This window comes from Vulpes lagopus, chromosome 6 (genome assembly GCF_018345385.1).
Source record: "Vulpes lagopus strain Blue_001 chromosome 6, ASM1834538v1, whole genome shotgun sequence".
NCBI classification, from domain to species: domain Eukaryota; kingdom Metazoa; phylum Chordata; class Mammalia; order Carnivora; family Canidae; genus Vulpes; species Vulpes lagopus.
This window is the reverse complement of record NC_054829.1, coordinates 44,856,526-44,876,167: the sequence shown is the minus strand read 5'-3', so window position 1 is coordinate 44,876,167 and position 19,642 is coordinate 44,856,526. Positions and strand designations below refer to the sequence as shown.

At 38.3% G+C, this 19,642-nt stretch overlaps 1 protein-coding gene across 4 annotated transcripts in view; it reads right to left on the bottom strand.

Moving 5' to 3' along the window:
- The window catches only part of TXNDC16 (thioredoxin domain containing 16), a 134,709-nt gene that overhangs the window by 46,885 nt on the left and 68,182 nt on the right, over positions 1 to 19,642 (bottom strand). For all 4 annotated transcript variants that reach the window (XM_041759405.1, XM_041759406.1, XM_041759404.1 and 1 more), the window contains exons 10-11: positions 8,559 to 8,725; positions 8,108 to 8,168 (exon numbers count right to left, since the gene is read on the bottom strand). In XM_041759405.1, the coding sequence (XP_041615339.1) occupies positions 8,108 to 8,168; positions 8,559 to 8,725 (228 nt within the window). The remainder of the gene's footprint in view (positions 1 to 8,107; positions 8,169 to 8,558; positions 8,726 to 19,642) is intronic.

Here is a 19,642-nt window from a genome sequence, read left to right as displayed (position 1 = left end):
AAAGCAAGACCCATCTATTTGCTGTCTACAAGAGACTCATTTGAGACATAAGGACACCTACAGCCTGAAAATAAAAGGTTGGAGATCCATTTACCATTCAAATGGTCCTCAAAAGAAAGCAAGGGTAGCCATCCTTATATCAGATAAATTAAAGTTTATCCCAAAGACTGTAGAAAGAGATGAAGAGGGACACTATATCATACTTAAAGGATCTATCCAACAAGAGGACCTAACAATCATGAATATTTACACCCCGAATGTGGGACCTGTCAAGTATATCAATCAATTAATAACCAAAGTTAAGACATACTTATTTTTTTAAGACATACTTAGATAATAATACACTTATACTTGAACTTGAAGTATAACTTGAACACAGTGCTTTCTACAATCAACAGATCTTCTAGGCACAACATCTCCAAAGAAGTAAGAGCTTTAAATGATACACTGGACTAGATGGATTTCACAGATACTTACAGAACTTTACATCCAAATGCAACTGAATACACATTCTTCTCAAGTGCACAAGGAACTTTCTCCAGAATAGACCACATATTGGGTCACAAATCAGGTCTTAACTGATACCAAAAGATTGGGATCGTACCCTGCATATTTTCAGACCATAAGGCTTTGAAACTAGAACTAAATCACAAGAAGTTTGGAAGGATTTCAAACAAACACATAGAGGTTAAGGACAATCCTGCTAAAAGATGAAAGGGTCAACCAGGAAATCAGAGAAGAATTAAAAAGATTCATGGAAACTAATGAGAATGAAGATACAACCGTTCAAAATCTTTGTGATACAGCAAAAGCAGTCCTGAGGGGGAAATACATCGCAATACAAGCATCCATCCAAAAACTGGAAAGAAATCAAAAACAAAAGCTAACCTTACACCTAAAGGAGCTAGAGAAAAAAACAGCGAATAGATCCTACACCCAGAAGAAGAGAATTAATAAAGATTCGAGCAGAATTCAATTAAATAGAGACCAGAAGGACTGTGGAACAGATCAATAAAACCAGGAGTTGGTTCCTTGAAAGAATTAATAAGATAGATAAACCATTAGCCAACCTTATTAAAAAGAAGAGAGAGAAGACTCAAATTAATAAAATCATGAATGAAAATGGAGAGATCACCACCAATACCAAGGAAATACAAACGATTTAAAAAACTTATTATGAGCAGCTATACGCCAATAAATTAGGAAATCTAGAAGAAATTGACACATTTCTGGAAAACCACAACTACCAAAACTGGAACAGGAAGAAATAGAAAACCTGAATAGGCCAATAACCAGGTAGTAAATTGAAGCAGTCATCAAAAATCTCCCAAGATACAAAAGTCCAGGGCCAGATGGCTTCCCAGGGGAATTCTATCAAATGTTTAAAGATGAAACCATACCTATTCTACTAAAGCTGTTCAGAAAGACAGAGATGGAATACTTCCAAACTCGTTCTATGAGGCCAGCATCACCTTAATTCCAAAACCAGACAAAGACCCCACCAAAAAGGAGAATTGTAGACCAATATCCCTGATGAACACAGATGCAAAAATTCTCAACAAGATACTAGCCAATAGGATCCAACAGTACATTAAGAAGATTATTCACCATGACCAAGTGGGATTATCCCCGGGACACAAGGCTGGTTCAACACTCGTAAAACAATCAATGTGATTCATCATATCCGCAAGAGAAAAACCAAGAACCATATGATCCTCTCAATAGATGCAGAGAAAGCATTTGACAAAATACAGCATCCATTCCTGATCAAAACTCTTCAGAGTGTAGGGATAGAGGGAACATTCCTCAGCATCTTAAAAGCCATCTACGAAAAGCCCACAGTGAATATCATTCTCAATGGGGAAACACTGGGAGCCTTTCCCCTAAGATCAGGAACACGACAGGGATATCCACTCTCACTACTGCTATTCAACATAGTACTAGAAGTCCTAGCCTCAGCAATCAGGCAACAAAAAGAAATAAAATGCATTCAAATTGGCAAAGAAGTCAAACTCCTTCTTCGCAGATGACATAAACTGTACATAGAAAACCCAAAAGACTCCACCCCAAGATTGCTAGAACTCATACAGCAATTCAGCAATGTGGCAGGATACAAAATCAATGCCCAGAAATCAGTGGTATTTCTATATACTAACAATGAGACTGAAGAAAGAGAAATTAAAGAGTCAATCCCATTTACAATTGCACCCAAAAGCATAAATTACCCAGGAATAAACCTAACCAAAGAGGTAAAGGATCTATACCCTAAAAACTACAAAACACTTCTGAAAGAAATTGAGGAAGAGACAAAGAGATGGAAAAATATTCCATGCTCATGGATTAGAAGAATTAATATTGTGAAAATGTCAATGTTACCCAGGGCAATTTACACGTTTAATGCAATCCCTATCAAAATACCATGGACTTTCTTCAGAGAGTTGGAACAAATCATCTTAAGATTTGTGTGGAATCAGAAAAGACCCCGAATAGCCAGGGGAATATTAAAAAAGAAAATTATAGCTGGGGGCATCACAATGCCATATTTCAGGTTGTACTACAAAGCTGTGGTCGTCAAGACAGTGTGGTACTGCCACAAAAACAGACACATAGATCAATGAAACAGAATAGAGAACCCAGAAGTGGACCCTCAACTTTATGGTCAACTAATATTCGACAAAGCAGGAAAGACTATCCACTGGAAAAAAGACAGTCGCTTCAATTAAAGGATGCTGGCCGTATCCCTGGGTAGCGCAGCGGTTTGGCGCCTGCCTTTGGCCCAGGGCGCGATCCTGGAGACCCGGGATCGAATCCCACATCAGGCTCCCGGTGCATGGAGCCTGCTTCTCCCTCTGCCTGTGTCTCTGCCTCTCTCTCTCTCTCTCTGTGACTATCATAAATAAATAAAAATTTAAAAAAAATAAAAATTAAAAAAATAAATGGTGCTGGGAAAATTGGACATCCACATGCAGAAGAATGAAACCAGACCACTCTCTTGCACCATACACAAAGATAAACTCAAAATGGATGAAAGATCTAAATGTGAGACAAGACTCCATCAAAATCCTAGAGGAGAACACAGGCAACACCCTTTCTGAATTTGGCCACAGTAACTTCTTGCAAGATACATCAACGAAGGCAAGAGAAACAAAAGCAACAATGAACTATTGGGACTTCATCAAGATAAAAAGCTTCTGCACAGAACAAGAAACAGTCAACAAAACTAAAAGACAACCTACAGAATGGGAGAAGATATTTGCAAGTGACGTATCAGATAAAGGGCTAGTATCCAAGATCTATAAAGAATTTATTAAACTCAACAGCAAAGAAACAAACAATCCAATCATGAAATGGGCAAAAGACATGAAGAGAAATCTCTCAGAGAAAGACATAGACATGGCCAACAAGCACATGAGAAAATGCTCCGCATCACTGGCCATCAGGGAAATACAAATCAAAACCACAATGAGATACCACCTCACACCAGTGAGAATGGTGAACATTAACAGGGCAGGAAAGAACAAATGTTGGAGAGGATGTGGAGAAAGGGCAACCCTCTTGCACTGCTAGTGGGAATGTGAACTGGTACAGCCACTCTGGAAAACTGTTCCCTGTTTGGAGGTTCCTCAAAGAGTTAAAAATAGATCTGCCCTACGACCCAGCAATTGCACTGCTGGGGATTTACCCCAAAGATACAAGATGCAGTGAAATGCCGGGACACCTGCACCCCAATGTTTACAGCAGCAATGTCCACAATAGCCAAACTGTGGAAGAAGCCTTGGTGTCCATCGAAAGATGAATGGATAAAGAAGATGTGGTCTACAATGGAATGGATGTCTACAATGGAATATTACTCAGCCATTAGAAATGACAAATACCCACCATTTGCTTCGACATGGATGGAACTAGAGGGTATTATGCTGAGGTAAATAAGTCAATTGGAAAAGACAAACATTATATGGTCTCATTCATTTTGGGGAATATAAAAATTAGTGAAAGGGAATAAAGGGAAAGGAGAGAAAATGAGTGAAAATATCAGTGAGGGTGACAAAACACGAGAGACACCTAACTCTGGGAAATGAACAAGGGGTAGTGGAAGGGGAGGTGGGTGCAGGGTTGGGGTGACTGGGTGATGGGCACTGAGGGGGGCACTTGGCGGGATAAGCACTGGGTGTTTTGCTATATGTTGGCAAATTGAACTCCAATTAAAAAATTAAAAAAAAAAAAAAGATACAGAACATTACCAGCACACCCAGAGGCCATATTTTCTTGCCTTTTCCTGACATTACACTCCCCTAAAGGTAATCACTATTCTGACTTTCATTACCATCTATAAATTTTGCCAGTTTTTGAATTTTTATAATAGAACTATATATGGCTTATGCTCTTTTTGTGACCACTTCTTTTGTTCAAGACTATTTGTGAGGTTTACCCATGTTACATTTAAAAGCAGTTTATTCTTTTTCACTGATGTATTCATTATATGAGTATACTAGTATGTACTGTATGTATACATGTATTTGTTCACCCATTCTGTTGCTCATGGATATGTGTTATTTCCAGCTTGGGACTATTATAAATACTAACTGCTAAGAACATTACTGCAGCTATCCTTTGGGGCACATGTATACGCATTTCTGTTTGCCAATACTTAGGAATGAAATTGGTGATTCATATGATATATGTAGCTTCAGCTTTAAGAAGCACTGCCAGATACTTTTCCAGTTTCCGTTGTACCAATTTTCACTCCTAGCAGCAATATACAAAAGTTCTTGTAACTCCACCTTCCTGAAAATACTTGATATTATTACTTTTTAAATTTTTAGCTATTCCAGGCGTGGGGGTAGTATGGTATCTCTTGTGGTTTTATTTGCATTTCTACCTACAGTTTATCTGCTAATTGGATAGAGGAAATGAATCTTATGATGGAGAGAATTAGCTGTCTCCACCTTAATTCAGTAATCAAATGTGGCATCATTAAGTGAGAAAACCAGACATCATCCACATTAGGATAAGATAAAATGCAAATAAGTCAGCATTGTGAAGTATTCTTACCCGAAATGTTTAATAGAGTTAAGCAACCTAACTTCCAGTTTTTAGAAAACATAAGGGTACAGAGAAATAAGGCAGACAACAGCAAAAGGAAACAGACAAATCCAGAATATGGAAAAACTGGTCCATTTATCTAAAAGGCACTATCATGGAAGAAAAGGAGAGGGAGAATTAAGACATTAGGAGATTTAAGAAACACACCAAATGTAATTCATAATCCTTAACTAAATTTTGGTTCCCCAAAACCATCTATAGAAAATAATTTTAGGATGAAAAAATTTGAATATGAACTGGCTAGGAGATTAGGCTATGATATTAAAAAGTCACTGTTAATTTTGTTAAGTGTGATAAGATTTTGATTATATACAGAAGAATAACTAATTTTTAGAGATTCATGTTAGGTATTTATGGGTAAATGTCACGATATCTAACATTCTTTAGAATGTTTCAGAAAAAATTATAGGTGAAGCAAATATAAAATATTAATTGTTGAATCTAGGTAATAGGTATATGGTTGTTCATTCTATTTTTCTACTTTTAGTTTGTTTGATTTTATTAAAAACACTGAAAAAAAGGAATTAAAAGGGCTTTTAAAAACTTAGATACTAAGAAAGATCCTCTGCATTAATATATTACTCGTAATACTATGCTAAAACACAAACAACTCTTCTCCTTAAGCCTTCTGTATCTGTGTCCTCTCAGCCCAGAATACTCTTTCCCCACATAACCACAGGCATATTCCTTTGCTTTAGTATTACTAAGCAGTGAGGTCTTCCAAGACTACTCTCTCACCTTACCTTGACTTTTTTTCCATTGTCCTTAACACCATCTGACATTCTAGCTACACTGGTTTTGTATTCGTCTCCTGCCAATAGTATATTAGCTCCATGAGGGCAAAAACTTGTTTTTGTTCACTGCTATGTCCTTAGAGCCTAGAACTGAGCCTGAAACAAAGCAGGTACACAATAAATACTTATGGAAAGGATGAATGGATGAATATTAGTATTTATTGAGCACTTATGAATGTATTGTACCTTGTGCTAATTTAGCACTTTACATTATTTCTTTTAATACACTGACCCAACAACTCTTTAAAATAGGTATTGTTAACCCTACTCTACAATGGAAAAAAAATAGAGACATACAGAAATCAAGTAATTTGCCCAGAGTTACAAAGTAGGATGTGAACTAGGCAATAAGATTCTATAGCATAAACTCTTAATACTATGTTGCTAATTACTACCATAGGAAAAAAAAAACCTTCTGAAGAGTAAATATAATATTAAAAGATACATTTTATAACTTACTATACAAGGCTTGTAATGTAGTAATATAAGCATACGATACTATCTATGCAACCAGTTCTATACTTAAGGACCCTCAAACTCTTTGCCTGGAAAGGGAAAGAGAGAAAAAAAAATGATCATACAATCTTAGGATGAACATTATTGCCCTGATGAGAAGGTTAAAAAAAAAAATATATATATATATATATATATATATATTTGCACCAAATTCAATAAAGAAACTCAGAGAAAAGACTATTCTACCCTTTACAGAAGACATCTTTGCAGAGATAGTTATCTTATAACCTAACTTACCTCATGCTATACAAAATTATAATATTTTAACAATTTAAGACATCTAAACTCAGAAACCAGCATGAACTTTAATTTTTCCATAAAACCTATTTCCCAATATTATATTTTCTTATTTAAGGATCTTGATCTACAAGCAAAAAAGCTTCAGAATGTATTCTTTCCATGACCTAGCCAAAAAGCAGAGCATACTAGCCCTATACTATAGTATACACATTTGAACAATAGTACAGTTTTCAAAGTATTTTCCTATTTTTGTCTTATAAAACTTCTTGTAAGTTAGAAGGGAAGGTTTTAGAATATTTCACAAATGAGAAAACTGAGCTTAGAGAAGATAATTCACTTATCTGGTCCCAGAACCAGAAGGAACAGAATCCAAGTCACTTTTGTCTATTCATGCCATAGACATAGGCAAGAGAATTTAAATTGTCTGGCAGTTCAGGGGCACCTGGCTGGTTCAGTTGGTAGAGTATCCAACTCTTGATCTTGTAGTCGTGAGTTCAAGCCCCACGTTAGCTACAGAGATCACTTAAAAAACAAACAAACAAAAAACCTGTCTGGCAGTTCATAAACATATTGTTTTGCATATTTTTAAAAATACTTTATTTATTTATTCATGAGAGACACAGAGACAGAGAGAGAGAGGCAGAGACACAGGCAGAGGGAGAAGCAGGCTCCATGCAGGGAGCCTGATGTGGGACTCAATCCCGGGCGTCCAGGATCACGCGCTGGGCTGAAGGCAGACACTTAACTGCTGAGCCACCCAGGCTGCCCATGTTTTGCATATTTATATAATACTTAGAAATGTTCAGAATTAAAGAGTTCTTAATAATTAAGAAAACATTTAAGAAAAATATAAGAAAACAGAGACATTAACAGAAATTTACAAAAGCAAAATAAATGGGAAATAAGCCTTTAAAAAAATGTTCAACCGCATTAATAACCAAAAGCATGCAAATTGAAACAGGAACTTTGTCTATAGAGAAGTTTTTTTTTAAAGGTAATGCTCAGTAGTGGCAAAGATACAGGAGAAACGAGTAATTCCAAACCTTGCTGGTTTCTGGAGGGCAATTTGACAATGTATTCTAACAGCCTTAAAAAAATCCCATTTCCTTGATAAATTTCACCTCCAGAAATTTAGCTGAAGGAAAGAATCAGTGATGTTCAAAACAGTGCACAAAGGCACAACAGGAAGTAATTAAATATAACTTTACATGAAAAGTAGGATATATAGCATGTTCTTAATTTTCTTTTAAAAAATACATATATGGGAACATGGAAAAAAAGAAAAATTAACAAATGGAAAAAAAACACCAAAATATTAACAGCAATAATCTTTGAACAGTGGCAATTTATAGAATTTCTTTTCTGTAATAAGCATATGTTACTTTATGACCACATTTACTAACTTTCTTTAAATAATTAGCAGACATTGTAGACCAATACATAAAATGACTAACCTCTTCTGCTCTTCTGAAGATCACATTAGAATGCTGAGGAATGTCTACTTCCAAAGAGTCCCTTTTGAAAAATGGAAATAAATGTTTTATACAGCTAATCTGAAGAACAGTCATCCAGGATGTCAATATAAAACAGAATATAAGTTCTTACACTAAAAACAATTTATGAAAAAAGATTACAATTTAGTTATCTAAGTTTTAGACATAAATTCAGACTAAATGTTCTAGTCTCCATCTTAATCTACATCTTCATTTAGCAAAGTTTAAAGGTCTAAATTTTAATCAAGCTAATAATTAATTCACAGACTTTAGCTCAGCAAGTGACTCTAATTATATTAGAATTTACTAGAGATATCTGGGTTTATTTACAAGTCAATATATTAGCATATTTTAAAAAGAGAAAAATTCTAGTGTTTTACTAAATATAGTGAATATTTTATGTTTAAGATACCTTAACAAGAGTAGAACTCCTGCTTTCCCCAGAAGACGCCAAGCAACCCATTCTGCAGTTCTTCTGTCAGCTTCATATGTCGCTTGCTGACTAACAATAAAAACCAGTGGTAATCCTAGTTGAAGATGAACAGTTGAAACCTGTTGAGGGTCTTCAGTAACTTCAGTCTTCATTTAAAAAAAGAACAAAAGATCTTCATTGTCCAAGAATAGGGTTCCAACATTCAGATTTAAACTCTAATTCTTATTAATAAAGTCATGGGTAAAAAAAAAAAAAGAAAACAAGTCTGTAAAATAAATCCAATATTAACAGAAATGACCTCAATACTTCCTGAGGTTCATCCTCCCAATGTACTTATATAGCTTAAGCATTATAAAACTAACACATTTACAAAGAGTTAGACATGAAATTACAACCACAAGGAATAAGCATATTAGAAAGAATTTTTAGAAAACAATAAAACAGTGTGGTACTGATAAATAGATATTTCAAATGAAATAGAATAACTAAGGTATAAATTCCTTCATATAAGAATTTAACATATAATAAATGACACATTATAGAACAATGAGGAACATCTGAGTTAGGACAGCAGCTTGAATATATACATCTAATTTTACTTCCTCCAGAAATCCCAAGAAAACTATAGCAGGAAGATTTTTTTTAAGAAGATAAACATGCATATGTGAAGACAGGAAAAGAGAAAAGACAAAAATTTTTTGGAAGCTGAAGAACAGAAATAATAACTAGCTAAGGAGAATCTAAAAGGCAAAACCGTTAAGCCATGAGAGAGAAAGCTACGAAACAATTAAATTTTAACTGCAGCATCCTAAAATTGCTCAGGATTTGTCAATGCCTGGTATCTCTGAAACCAGAGGAGAAATACTGGAGGGGGCAGTGGCAGGAAGACTCTGAAATAAGAGGAATAGGTAAAAGCTTTGGAGGAGTTAGATCCTGAGATTCTCCTCCCAACTCTATGAGTTTAGGCAACTGTTCCTCCCTCACACCAGAAGAAATCTGGGGGGACCTCAGAAAATCTGAGAGTGTGAATACCATGCCAAAAGTGGGGAATTAAGTAACTAAATGCTAAGACGCCCCCAACTCCCAACCCACTCAGTTCCCAGAATATAAGTGGCCAGACTTTTGTCCTCCCAACAGAAGACTGGAAGATCCTTTTCTGAGAATCATGAGTAACCCCAAGAAAAAGCCTAAGGATACTGACATTAGGGTTCACCAAAAAGCAGCCAAGCTCCAATCACCCTATAAAGCTCAGAATTAACAAGTCTCATCTACATTCTCATAATTTCTAATTAGCTTTTTAGTTTCATATTCTAAATCACAAACAGATACCCAAGGAGTAACACACATCTGAGGGAAACCTCTAAAATAAAACATAGAGACCAGGACAAACAGAAAAACAGATAACATGCAGAAAACACAGACTATTCAGGAAGCAGGTTCAGAAAACCATCACTGATAAACTCCAGGTGATGGGAAGATACTGAATCTATAAAGAAACAAAAAATAAAGCTGAACAATTCTGCCAGAAAGTACATACAGCAAAAGATGGAAAATAGGGAGAAAATGTAATAAAGGTAAAGGACTGGGTCAAGAGGTCCAATGCCCAACTATAAGTTCCAGAAAGAAAGAAAGGAAAAACAGAAGAGAAGATATTATCACTAAAATAAAAACAAAGTTTCCCATAACTGAAGGAATATGAATTGCCAGGATGAAAGAGCCCACTGAGTAACCAAATAGTGGATAAAAGCAGATACACAGGAAGATGCCTTCTTGCATGCTTTGCAATTGTTGAGGGTTTTTTTTTTTATTCCTAAACATTTCTAGAGAAAATCTGATACTCACCTATGGTAGTCAGAATTCTAAAATAGCCCCCAAGATTTCTGGTGCACAAATCTTGGATAATCCCAATCCCTTGGAATATAAAGGAAGGGAAAAGAAATGTGTGGGAAATATCAGGGAGACAGAACATAAAGACTCCTAACTCTGGGAAACGAACTAGGGGTGGTTGGGTGACGGGCACTGAGGCGGACACTTGACAGGATGAGCACTGGGTGTTTTTCTGTATATTGGTAAATTGAACACCAATAAAAATTAATTTATAAAAAAAAATCCCAATCCCTTGATCAGGTTACACTGTAAAAGACTGTACAGCACAAGACAGTAAGATTCTCTTTATTAGGCTACATTGTAGAAGACTGTCATAGCATAAGACAGTGAGATTGTCCTGCTGGCTCTGAAGGAGGAAGCAGCAATTCTTCAAGAAGGCCCTATGGCCAGGATCTAAGAATAGTCTGTAGTAGCTGAGAGCAACACCAGACAACAAACAGCAAGAAAGTGGGGACCTCAGTCCTACAACTGAATGAGTAGAACAGCCTGAAGGAATAGGAAGACCTGGTTCCTTCTTTGCATGTTTGGAAAAATCAGCAATTCAGCATTAAAAAGTGAAAAACAGGAACAAGCAATAAAGACGGAGATCTGGCAAATCATTAAAAGCCATTATATCCTCCTAAGAAAATGGGGCTTTCTTCTGTAAATGAACTGAAACCATTTAGAAGTTGTAAGAAATATTGTAACATGTATATTTAAAAATATTACTCTGCCAGCAATGGCAAGTATGAACTCAAAGGGAGTGGGGGAAAAAAGGGGAGGAATAGAGACCGGATCAGTTACTATTACTAAAATAGAACATGAGAGATGGTGAAAATCTTGATTAAGGCACTGGCTGTTAGAATGAAGAATTCAAAAGATATTTAAGATGTAAAATTAGATGTGGGGAGATGCAGGAATTGAGAATGGTTTCCCAGGTTTCTGCTAAGAATGGATAGTAAATTAACCAAGATAATGAAGAAAGAACAGATGGTGGAGAAGGACAACACACTGATGTTGGACATATTGAGCTTAAGGAGAGATATATCTAATTAGTAGTTAGATATATGGGTCAGGAAGTCCAAAGAAAAATTTGACCTCAAAGTTCAGCTCTGAGAATTGGTGTAGCTAATGGCATAGAAACAGATGAGATCACTTGAAGAGTGTGTCCTGAGCATATATCACTGTGTGTATAGCCAAGTACTCTAAAACCTGATGGCTTAAAAAAACAAAAATCACTTATTTGGTTCATATATCTGCAAGCTCATCTCTGATCGATGTAACATTAGCAGAGCCTCTCGACAGGAGGCAGAAGGTCTGATTTATTTTTTTTTTATTTTTATTTTTTAGAAGGTCTGCTTTAAAGATGGCTCATTAACTGGCTTGCAAGCTGATGCTGACTATATGAGCTCAGCCAGGGCTCTGGGCTAGAGGCCTCAATTCCTCTTCACCAAGGTTTCTCCTTGGATTTAGTTTCATATCACACACAGTACCTGGGTTTTAAGAATGAGCAACCAAAAAAGGCAAAGGAGAAGCATAAGGCATCTTGTGACATACAATCTCAAAAGTTACACATCATCACTTCAGTCTTATTCTATTGGTCAAGGCAATCACAGAGACCCAAACAGCTTCAAGGAGAGGGGACACAGACTCCCCTGGATAGGCAAAGTGATAAGGTCACACAATAAGAAGAGCTTATGGGTTGGGAGATACTGTTATTGCCATTTTTGGAATATACAATCAAAGTCTAACTGGATGAGGCTTCAGAGGTCTTAGTGAGAGGAGTCAGTGTATTTTGCAATGGCTGTAACAATTCACAACCCATCCAGGCCTCATCCCATCAGACTTTGAGATCATTGTAGTCTAAGATCTCATCATTTACATTCAGGTCCAGCTGTAGATAACGTTTTCCTAGTGCAGTCCCATAGATATAGCCTCTTGAGAACTGTTCTCAATCTGAAGGCTTGTGAACACAAATTATTTGTCTCTAGTACATACTCAACAGACAATTACTAAACTAACATGGGATAACGACTACATACAATCCTATTTGAAAAGAGAAAGAGGAGGCACAGAGTAATGATTACAGCACAGAGATTGTGTAGTCCATCCAGGTATACATTGCCAGTTAACTGTTCATGGCTTAGTCCTACTCCATACGAGGTGTTCTCTGAGGTTCAGTTAAGCCTCTGGGCTCTTTGCCCTCCAACTCATTCTTTCTTGTTCACAAAAAAGGTGCTGTGTTTGCAAATGAGTTAATCAGCCTTTTCCAGCCCATGGAAACTTGGAGATCCAAAGAATTCTTTTCATTTTGTGCTGTTTCTATCCCTTTACATACAAACTGGTATAATTCTAAAAACTTGTGGTTTCATAGCCATAAAAGTTATAATCCATTCTATTAGACAAAAGATAAAATTGCAAAAGTCCTTGATAGTTAAAAAAAAAAGTAATAGTGTAGTAACATAAAAATAGCAATAATTGTACATATCTACAGAAATACTTTTAAATATTTTATATAAAATATAGATTATGTATATAAAATGATAAAATATACAAAAGTGACAAAACCTTCTTGCCTTGGGGGAATTACCAATATTTTTTTTTAAGATCTTTTTATTTCAGAGAGGAAAGACAAGCAGTCTCCAAGCTGAGCATGGAGCACGACAGGGGCTCAATCTCATAACCCTGAGATCATGACCTGAACTGAAATGAGTCAGATGCCCACTCAATTGAGCCAATCAGGTGCCCCACCAATATTTTTCTAAAATTCATAAATTACTATTAAATTATTTAACTTAGAAATTAATTTTCAAAAAAGATATGCAAGGAAAAAAGGATTATAACAGATATATAACAGATTATAACAGAAAAAAGGATTATAACAGACATTATGCGATGAACTACTGTACACCTATAAATCAGATAAACTAGAAGATATGGATAAATTCCCAGACACATACAACCTACCAAGACTGAATCATGTAGAAATAGAAAATGTGAACAGACATATAATAAGGAGATTGAATCAGTAATCATAAACCTCCCAACAAAGAAAAACCCAGGTCCAGATGGCTTGACTGGAGAATTCTATCAAAAATTTAAAGAAGAACTGATGCTAATCTTTCTCAAACTTTTCACAAATAATGAAGAGTAGGGAACACTTATAAACTCACTGTAGGAGGCCAACATTACTCTGATACCAAAGCCAGACAAAAATACCACAAAAAAACTACAGATCAATATCCTGGATGAGTATTGATGCAAATATCATCAGCAAAGTACTTGTAAACTGAATTCAATAGCACATTAGAAAAAATTAAACCCCATGACCAAGGAGAATTTATCCCTGGGATGCAAGGATGGCTCAAAATCAATCAATCAATGTAATATACTACATATAAAAATACAAAAATCAAATCACATCATCATCTCAATTGACAAAGAAAAAGTATTTGACAAAATTCAATGCTTTTTCACAATAAAAACATTCAACAAACTAAGAATAGGAGAAAATTACCTCAACATAATAAATATTATATATGAAAAGGCCACAACTAACGTCATACTCAATAGTGAAAACCTGAAAGCTTTCCTCTAAGATCAGGAAAAAAAATCAAGGATGCTCACTCTTGCCACTACTATTGATCATAGTACTAAAAGTTACAGCCAGAACAACTTGGCAAAAAATAAATAAAAAGCACATAAATTGGAAAAGAAAAGAAAATTATCTCTGTTCATAGATGACATGACCTTATATGTAGAAAATCCTAAAGATTCCATAAAAAAGGGTGCCTGGGTGGCTCAGTGGATGAGCATTTGCCTTCAGCTCAGGGTGTGATCCTGGGGTCCTGGGAACGAGCCCCACATCAGGCTCCCTAATGGGAGCCTCCTTCACCCTCTGCCTATGAATCTGCCTCTCTCTGTCTCTCATGAATAAATAAAATCTTTAAAAAAAAAGATTCCACAAAAGTTACCGTATTAATGAATGAATTCAACAAAGTTGCAGTATGCAAAATCAACATTGAAAAATCAGTTGTGTTCACAGTGCCAGATTTCAGGTTATACTACAAAGCTGCGGTCATCAAGACAGTGTGATACTGGCACAAAAACAGACACATAGATCAATGGAACAGAATAGAGAATCCAGAAGTGGACCCTCAACTTTATGGTCAACTAATACTCGACAAAGTAGGAAAGACTATCCACTGGAAAAAAGACAGTCTCTTCAATAAATTGTGCTGGGAAAATTGGACATCCACATGCAGAAGAATGAAACCAGACCACTCTCTTGCACCATACACAAAGATAAACTCAAAATGGATGAAAGATCTAAATGTGAGACAAGATTCCATCAAAATCCTAGAGGAGAACACAGGCAATACCCTTTTTGAATTTGGCCACAGTAACTTCTTGCAAGATACATCCACTAAGGCAAGAGAAACAAAAGCAAAAATGAAATATTGGGACTTCATCAAGATAAGAAGCTTTTGCACAGAACAAGAAACAGTCAACAAAACTAAAAGACAACCTACAGAATGGGAGAAGATATTTGCAAGTGACGTATCAGATAAAGGGCTAATTTCCAAGATCTATAAAGAACTTATTAAACTCAACACCAAAGAAACAAACAATCCAATCATGAAATGGGCAAAAGACATGAAGAGAAATCTCACAGAGGAAGACATACACATGGCCAACATGCACATGAGAAAATGCTCTGCATCACTTGCCATCAGGGAAATACAAATCAAAACCACAATGAGATACCACCTCACACCAGTGAGAATGGGGAAAATTAACAAGGCAGGAAACCACAAATGCTGGAGAGGATGCGGAGAAAGGGGAAGCCTCTTACACTGTTGGTGGGAATGTGAACTGGTGCAGCCACTCTGGAAAACTGTGTGGAGGTTCCTCAAAGAGTTAAAAGTAGATCTGCCCTACGACCCAGCAATTGCACTGCTGGGGATTTACCCCAAAGATACAGATGCAATGAAACACCGGGACACCTGCACCCCGATGTTTATAGCAGCAATGTCCACAATAGCCAAACTGTGGAAGGAGCCTTGGTGTCCATCGAAAGATGAATGGATAAAGAAGATGTGGTTTATGTATACAATGGAATATTCCTCAGCCATTAGAAATGACAAATACCCACCATTTGCTTCAACTGGATGGAACTGGAGGGTATTATGCTGAGTGAAGTAAGTCAATCAGAGGGAGGGGCAAGATGGCGGAGGAGTAGGGTCTCCTGGTCACCTGTCCTCAACAAATTACCTAGAAAACCATCCAATCATCCTGAAAATCTACGAATTCGGCCTGAGATTTAAAGAGAGACCAGCTGGAACGCTACAGTGAGAAGAGTTCGCGCTTCTATCAAGGTAGGAAGACGGGGAAAAAGAAAATAAAGCAACAAAAGGCCTCCAAGGGGGAGGGGCCCCAAGGAGCCGGGCTGAGGCCGGGGCGAGTGTCCCCAGGACAGGAGAGCCCCGTCCCGGAGGAGCAGGAGCTGCACCAACCTTCCCGGGGGAAATGCCTCCCGGGGAATTGCAGCAGGATCCCCAAAAGGCGGGGATGCCCTCGGGCTCCCTGGGACAGTAACAGAGGAACTGCGCCCCGGAGAGTGCGCCGAGCTCCCTAAGGGCTGCAGCGCTCGGCGGGACCCGGAGCAGCTCGGAGGGGCTCGGGCGGCGGCTCCGCGGAGGGGGCTGCGCGGCTCCGGGAACAGCTCGGAGGGGCTCGGGCAGAGGAAGAGGCTCCGAGGAGGGGGCGGCGCGGCTCCGGGAAGAGCTCGGAGGGGCTCGGGAGGCGGCTCCGCGGAGGGGGCTGCACCGCCAGGAGCGCGAATCCAACAGCGCAGGCCCCGGAGCACAGGGCGCCGGGACACAGCCAAGGATCCGGCCTCCCCCAGGGACAGGCAGAGGCCGGGAGGGCCCAGGACAGCAAGGACGCTCCTGCCTGGAGCTGAGCAGATCAGCAGCCCCGCCCGGGAGCCCCCAGGCCCTGCAGACGGAGAGCCCCGGAGCTACTGCGGGAGCTGACTCCGGGGTCCCAGAGCTGCCCCCGCCACTGTGGCTTCCTCCCGGGGCCTCACGGGGTGAACAACCCCCACTGACCCTGCACCAGGCAGGGGCAGAGCAGCTCCCCCAAGTGCTAACACCTGAGAATCAGCACAGCAGGCCCCTCCCCCAGAAGACCAGCTCGACGGACCAGTTCCAGGGGAAGTCAAGGGACTTAAAGTATACAGAATCGGAAGATACTCCCCCGTGTTTTTTTTTTTTTGTTCTTGTTTTTCTGTTTTTGTTTTTGTTTTGTTTTGTGCTTTTTTTCTTCGTTCTTTCTTCTTGATTTCTGATTGCTTCCCCCACCCCACCCCCTTTCTTTTCTCCTTTCTTTCTTTTTCTTTCTCTTTTTCTTCTCTTTCCCCCCCCCCTTTTTTTTCTTCTTTCTCTTTTTTCTTTTTCTCTTTTCTTTCCTTCTCTCTCTTTTTCTCCTTTTCCCAATACAACTTGTTTTTGGCCACTCTGCACTGAGCAAAATGACTAGAAGGAAAACCTCACCTCCAAAGAAAGAATCAGAAACAGTCCTCTCTCCCACAGAGTTACAAAATCTGGATTACAATTCAATGTCAGAAAGCCAATTCAGAAGCACTACTATACAGCTACTGGTGGCTCTAGAAAAAAGCATAAAGGACTCAAGAGAATTCATGACTGCAGAATTGAGATCCAATCAGGCACAAATTAAAAATCAAATGAATGAGGGATCCCTGGGTGGCGCAGCGGTTTGGCGCCTGCCTTTGGCCCAGGGCGCGATCCTGGAGACCCGGGATCGAATCCCACGTCGGGCTCCCGGTGCATGGAGCCTGCTTCTCCCTCTGCCTGTGTCTCTGCCTCTCTCTCTGTATGACTATCATAAATTAATAAAAATTTAAAAAAAATAAAAATCAATGGAATGAGATGCAATCCAAGCTAGAAGTCCTAACGACGAGGCTTAACGAGGTGGAAGACTGAGTGAGTGACAGAGAAGACAAGTTGATGGCAAAGAGGGAAACTGAGGAAAAAAGAGACAGACAATTAGAAGATCATGAGGATAGATTAAGGGAAATAAGTGACAGCCTGAGGAAGAAAAGCCTACGTTTAATTGGGGTTCCTGAGGGCGCTGAAAGGGACAGAGGGCCAGAATATGTATTTGAACAAATCATAGCTGAAAACGCTCCTAATCTGGGAAGGGAAACAGGCATTCAGATCCAGGAAATAGAGATCCCCCCCTAAAATCAATAAAAACCGTTCAACACCTCGACATTTAATAGTGAAGCTTGCAAATTCCAAAGATAAGGAGAAGATCCTTAAAGCAGCAAGAGAAAAAAAGTCCCTGACTTTTATGGGGAGGAATATTAGGCTAACAGCAGACCTCTCCACAGAGACCTGGCAGGCCAGAAAGGGCTGGCAGGATATATTCAGGGTCCTAAATGAGAAGAACATGCAACCAAGAATACTTTATCCAGCAAGGCTCTCATTCAAAATGGAAGGAGAGATAAAGAGCTTCCAAGACAGGCAGGAACTGAAAGAATATGTAACCTCCAAACCAGCTCTGCAAGAAATTTTAAGGGGGACTCTTAAAATTGCCCTTTAAGAAGAAGTTCAGTGGAACAATCCACAAAAACAAGGACTGAATAGATATCATGATGACACTAAACTCATATCTGTCAATAGTAACTCTGAATGTGAATGGGCTTAATGACCCCATCAAAAGGCGCAGGGTTTCAGACTGGATAAAAAAGCAGGACCCATCTATTTGCTGTCTACAAGAGACTCATTTTAGACAGAAGGACACCTACAACCTGAAAATAAAAGGTTGGAGAACCATTTACCATTCAAATGGTCCTCAAAAGAAAGCAGGCGTAGCCATCCTCATAACAGATAAATTAAAATTTACCCCGAAGACTATAGTGAGAGATGAAGAGGGACACTATCTCATACTCAAAGGATCTATCCAACAAGAGGACTTAACAATCCTCAACATATATGCCTCGAATGTGGGAGCTGCCAAATATTTAAACCAATTAATAACCAATCTGAAGAAATACTTTGATAATAATAAACTTATACTTGGTGACTTCAATCTAGCGCTTTCTACCCTCGGTAGGTCTTCTAAGCACAACATCTCCCAAAGAAACGAGAGCTTTAAATGATACACTGGACCAGATGGATTTCACAGATATCTACAGAACTTTACATCCAAACTCAACTGAATACACATTCTTCTCAAGTGCACATGGAACTTTCTCCAGAATAGACCACATACTGGGTCAGAAATGGGGTCTGAACCGATACCAAAATATCGGGATAGTCCCGTGTATATTCTCAGACCATAATGCCCTGAAATGAGAACTTAATCACAACAAGAAGTTTAGAAGGACCACAAACACGTGGAGGTTAAGGACTATCCTGCTAAAGGATGAAAAGGTCAACCAGGAAATTAAGGAAGAATTAAAAAGATTCATGGAAACAAATGAGAATGAAGATAAAACCGTTCAAAATCTTTGGGATGCAGCAAAAGCAGTCCTGAGGGGGAAATACATCGCAATACAAGCATCCATTCAAAAACTGGAAAGAACTCAAATTCAAAAGCTCACCTTACACAAAAAGGAACTAGAGAAAAAGCAACAAATGGACCCCACCCCCAGCAGAAGAAGACAGTTAATTAAAATTCGAGCAGAACTAAATGAAATCGAGACCAAAAGAACTGTGGAACAGATCAACAAAACCATGAGTTGGTTCTTTGAAAGAATTAATAAGATAGATAAACCATTAGCCAACCTTATTAAAAAGAAGAGAGAGAAGACTCAAATTAATAAAATCATGAATGAGAAAGGAGAGATCACTACCAACACCAAGGAAATACAAACGACTTTAAAAACATATTATGAACAGCTCTACGCCAATAAATTAGGAAATCCAGAAGAAATGGACGCATTCCTGGAAAGCCACAAACTGCTACCAAAACTGGAGCAGGAAGAAATAGAAAACCTGAACAGGCCAATAACCAGGGAGGAAATTGAAGCAGTCATCAAAAACCTCCCAAGACACAAGAGTCCAGGGCCAGATGGCTTCCCAGGGGAATTCTATCAAACGTTTAAAGAAGAAATCATACCTATTCTACTAAAGCTGTTTGGAAAGATAGAAAGAGATGGAGTACTT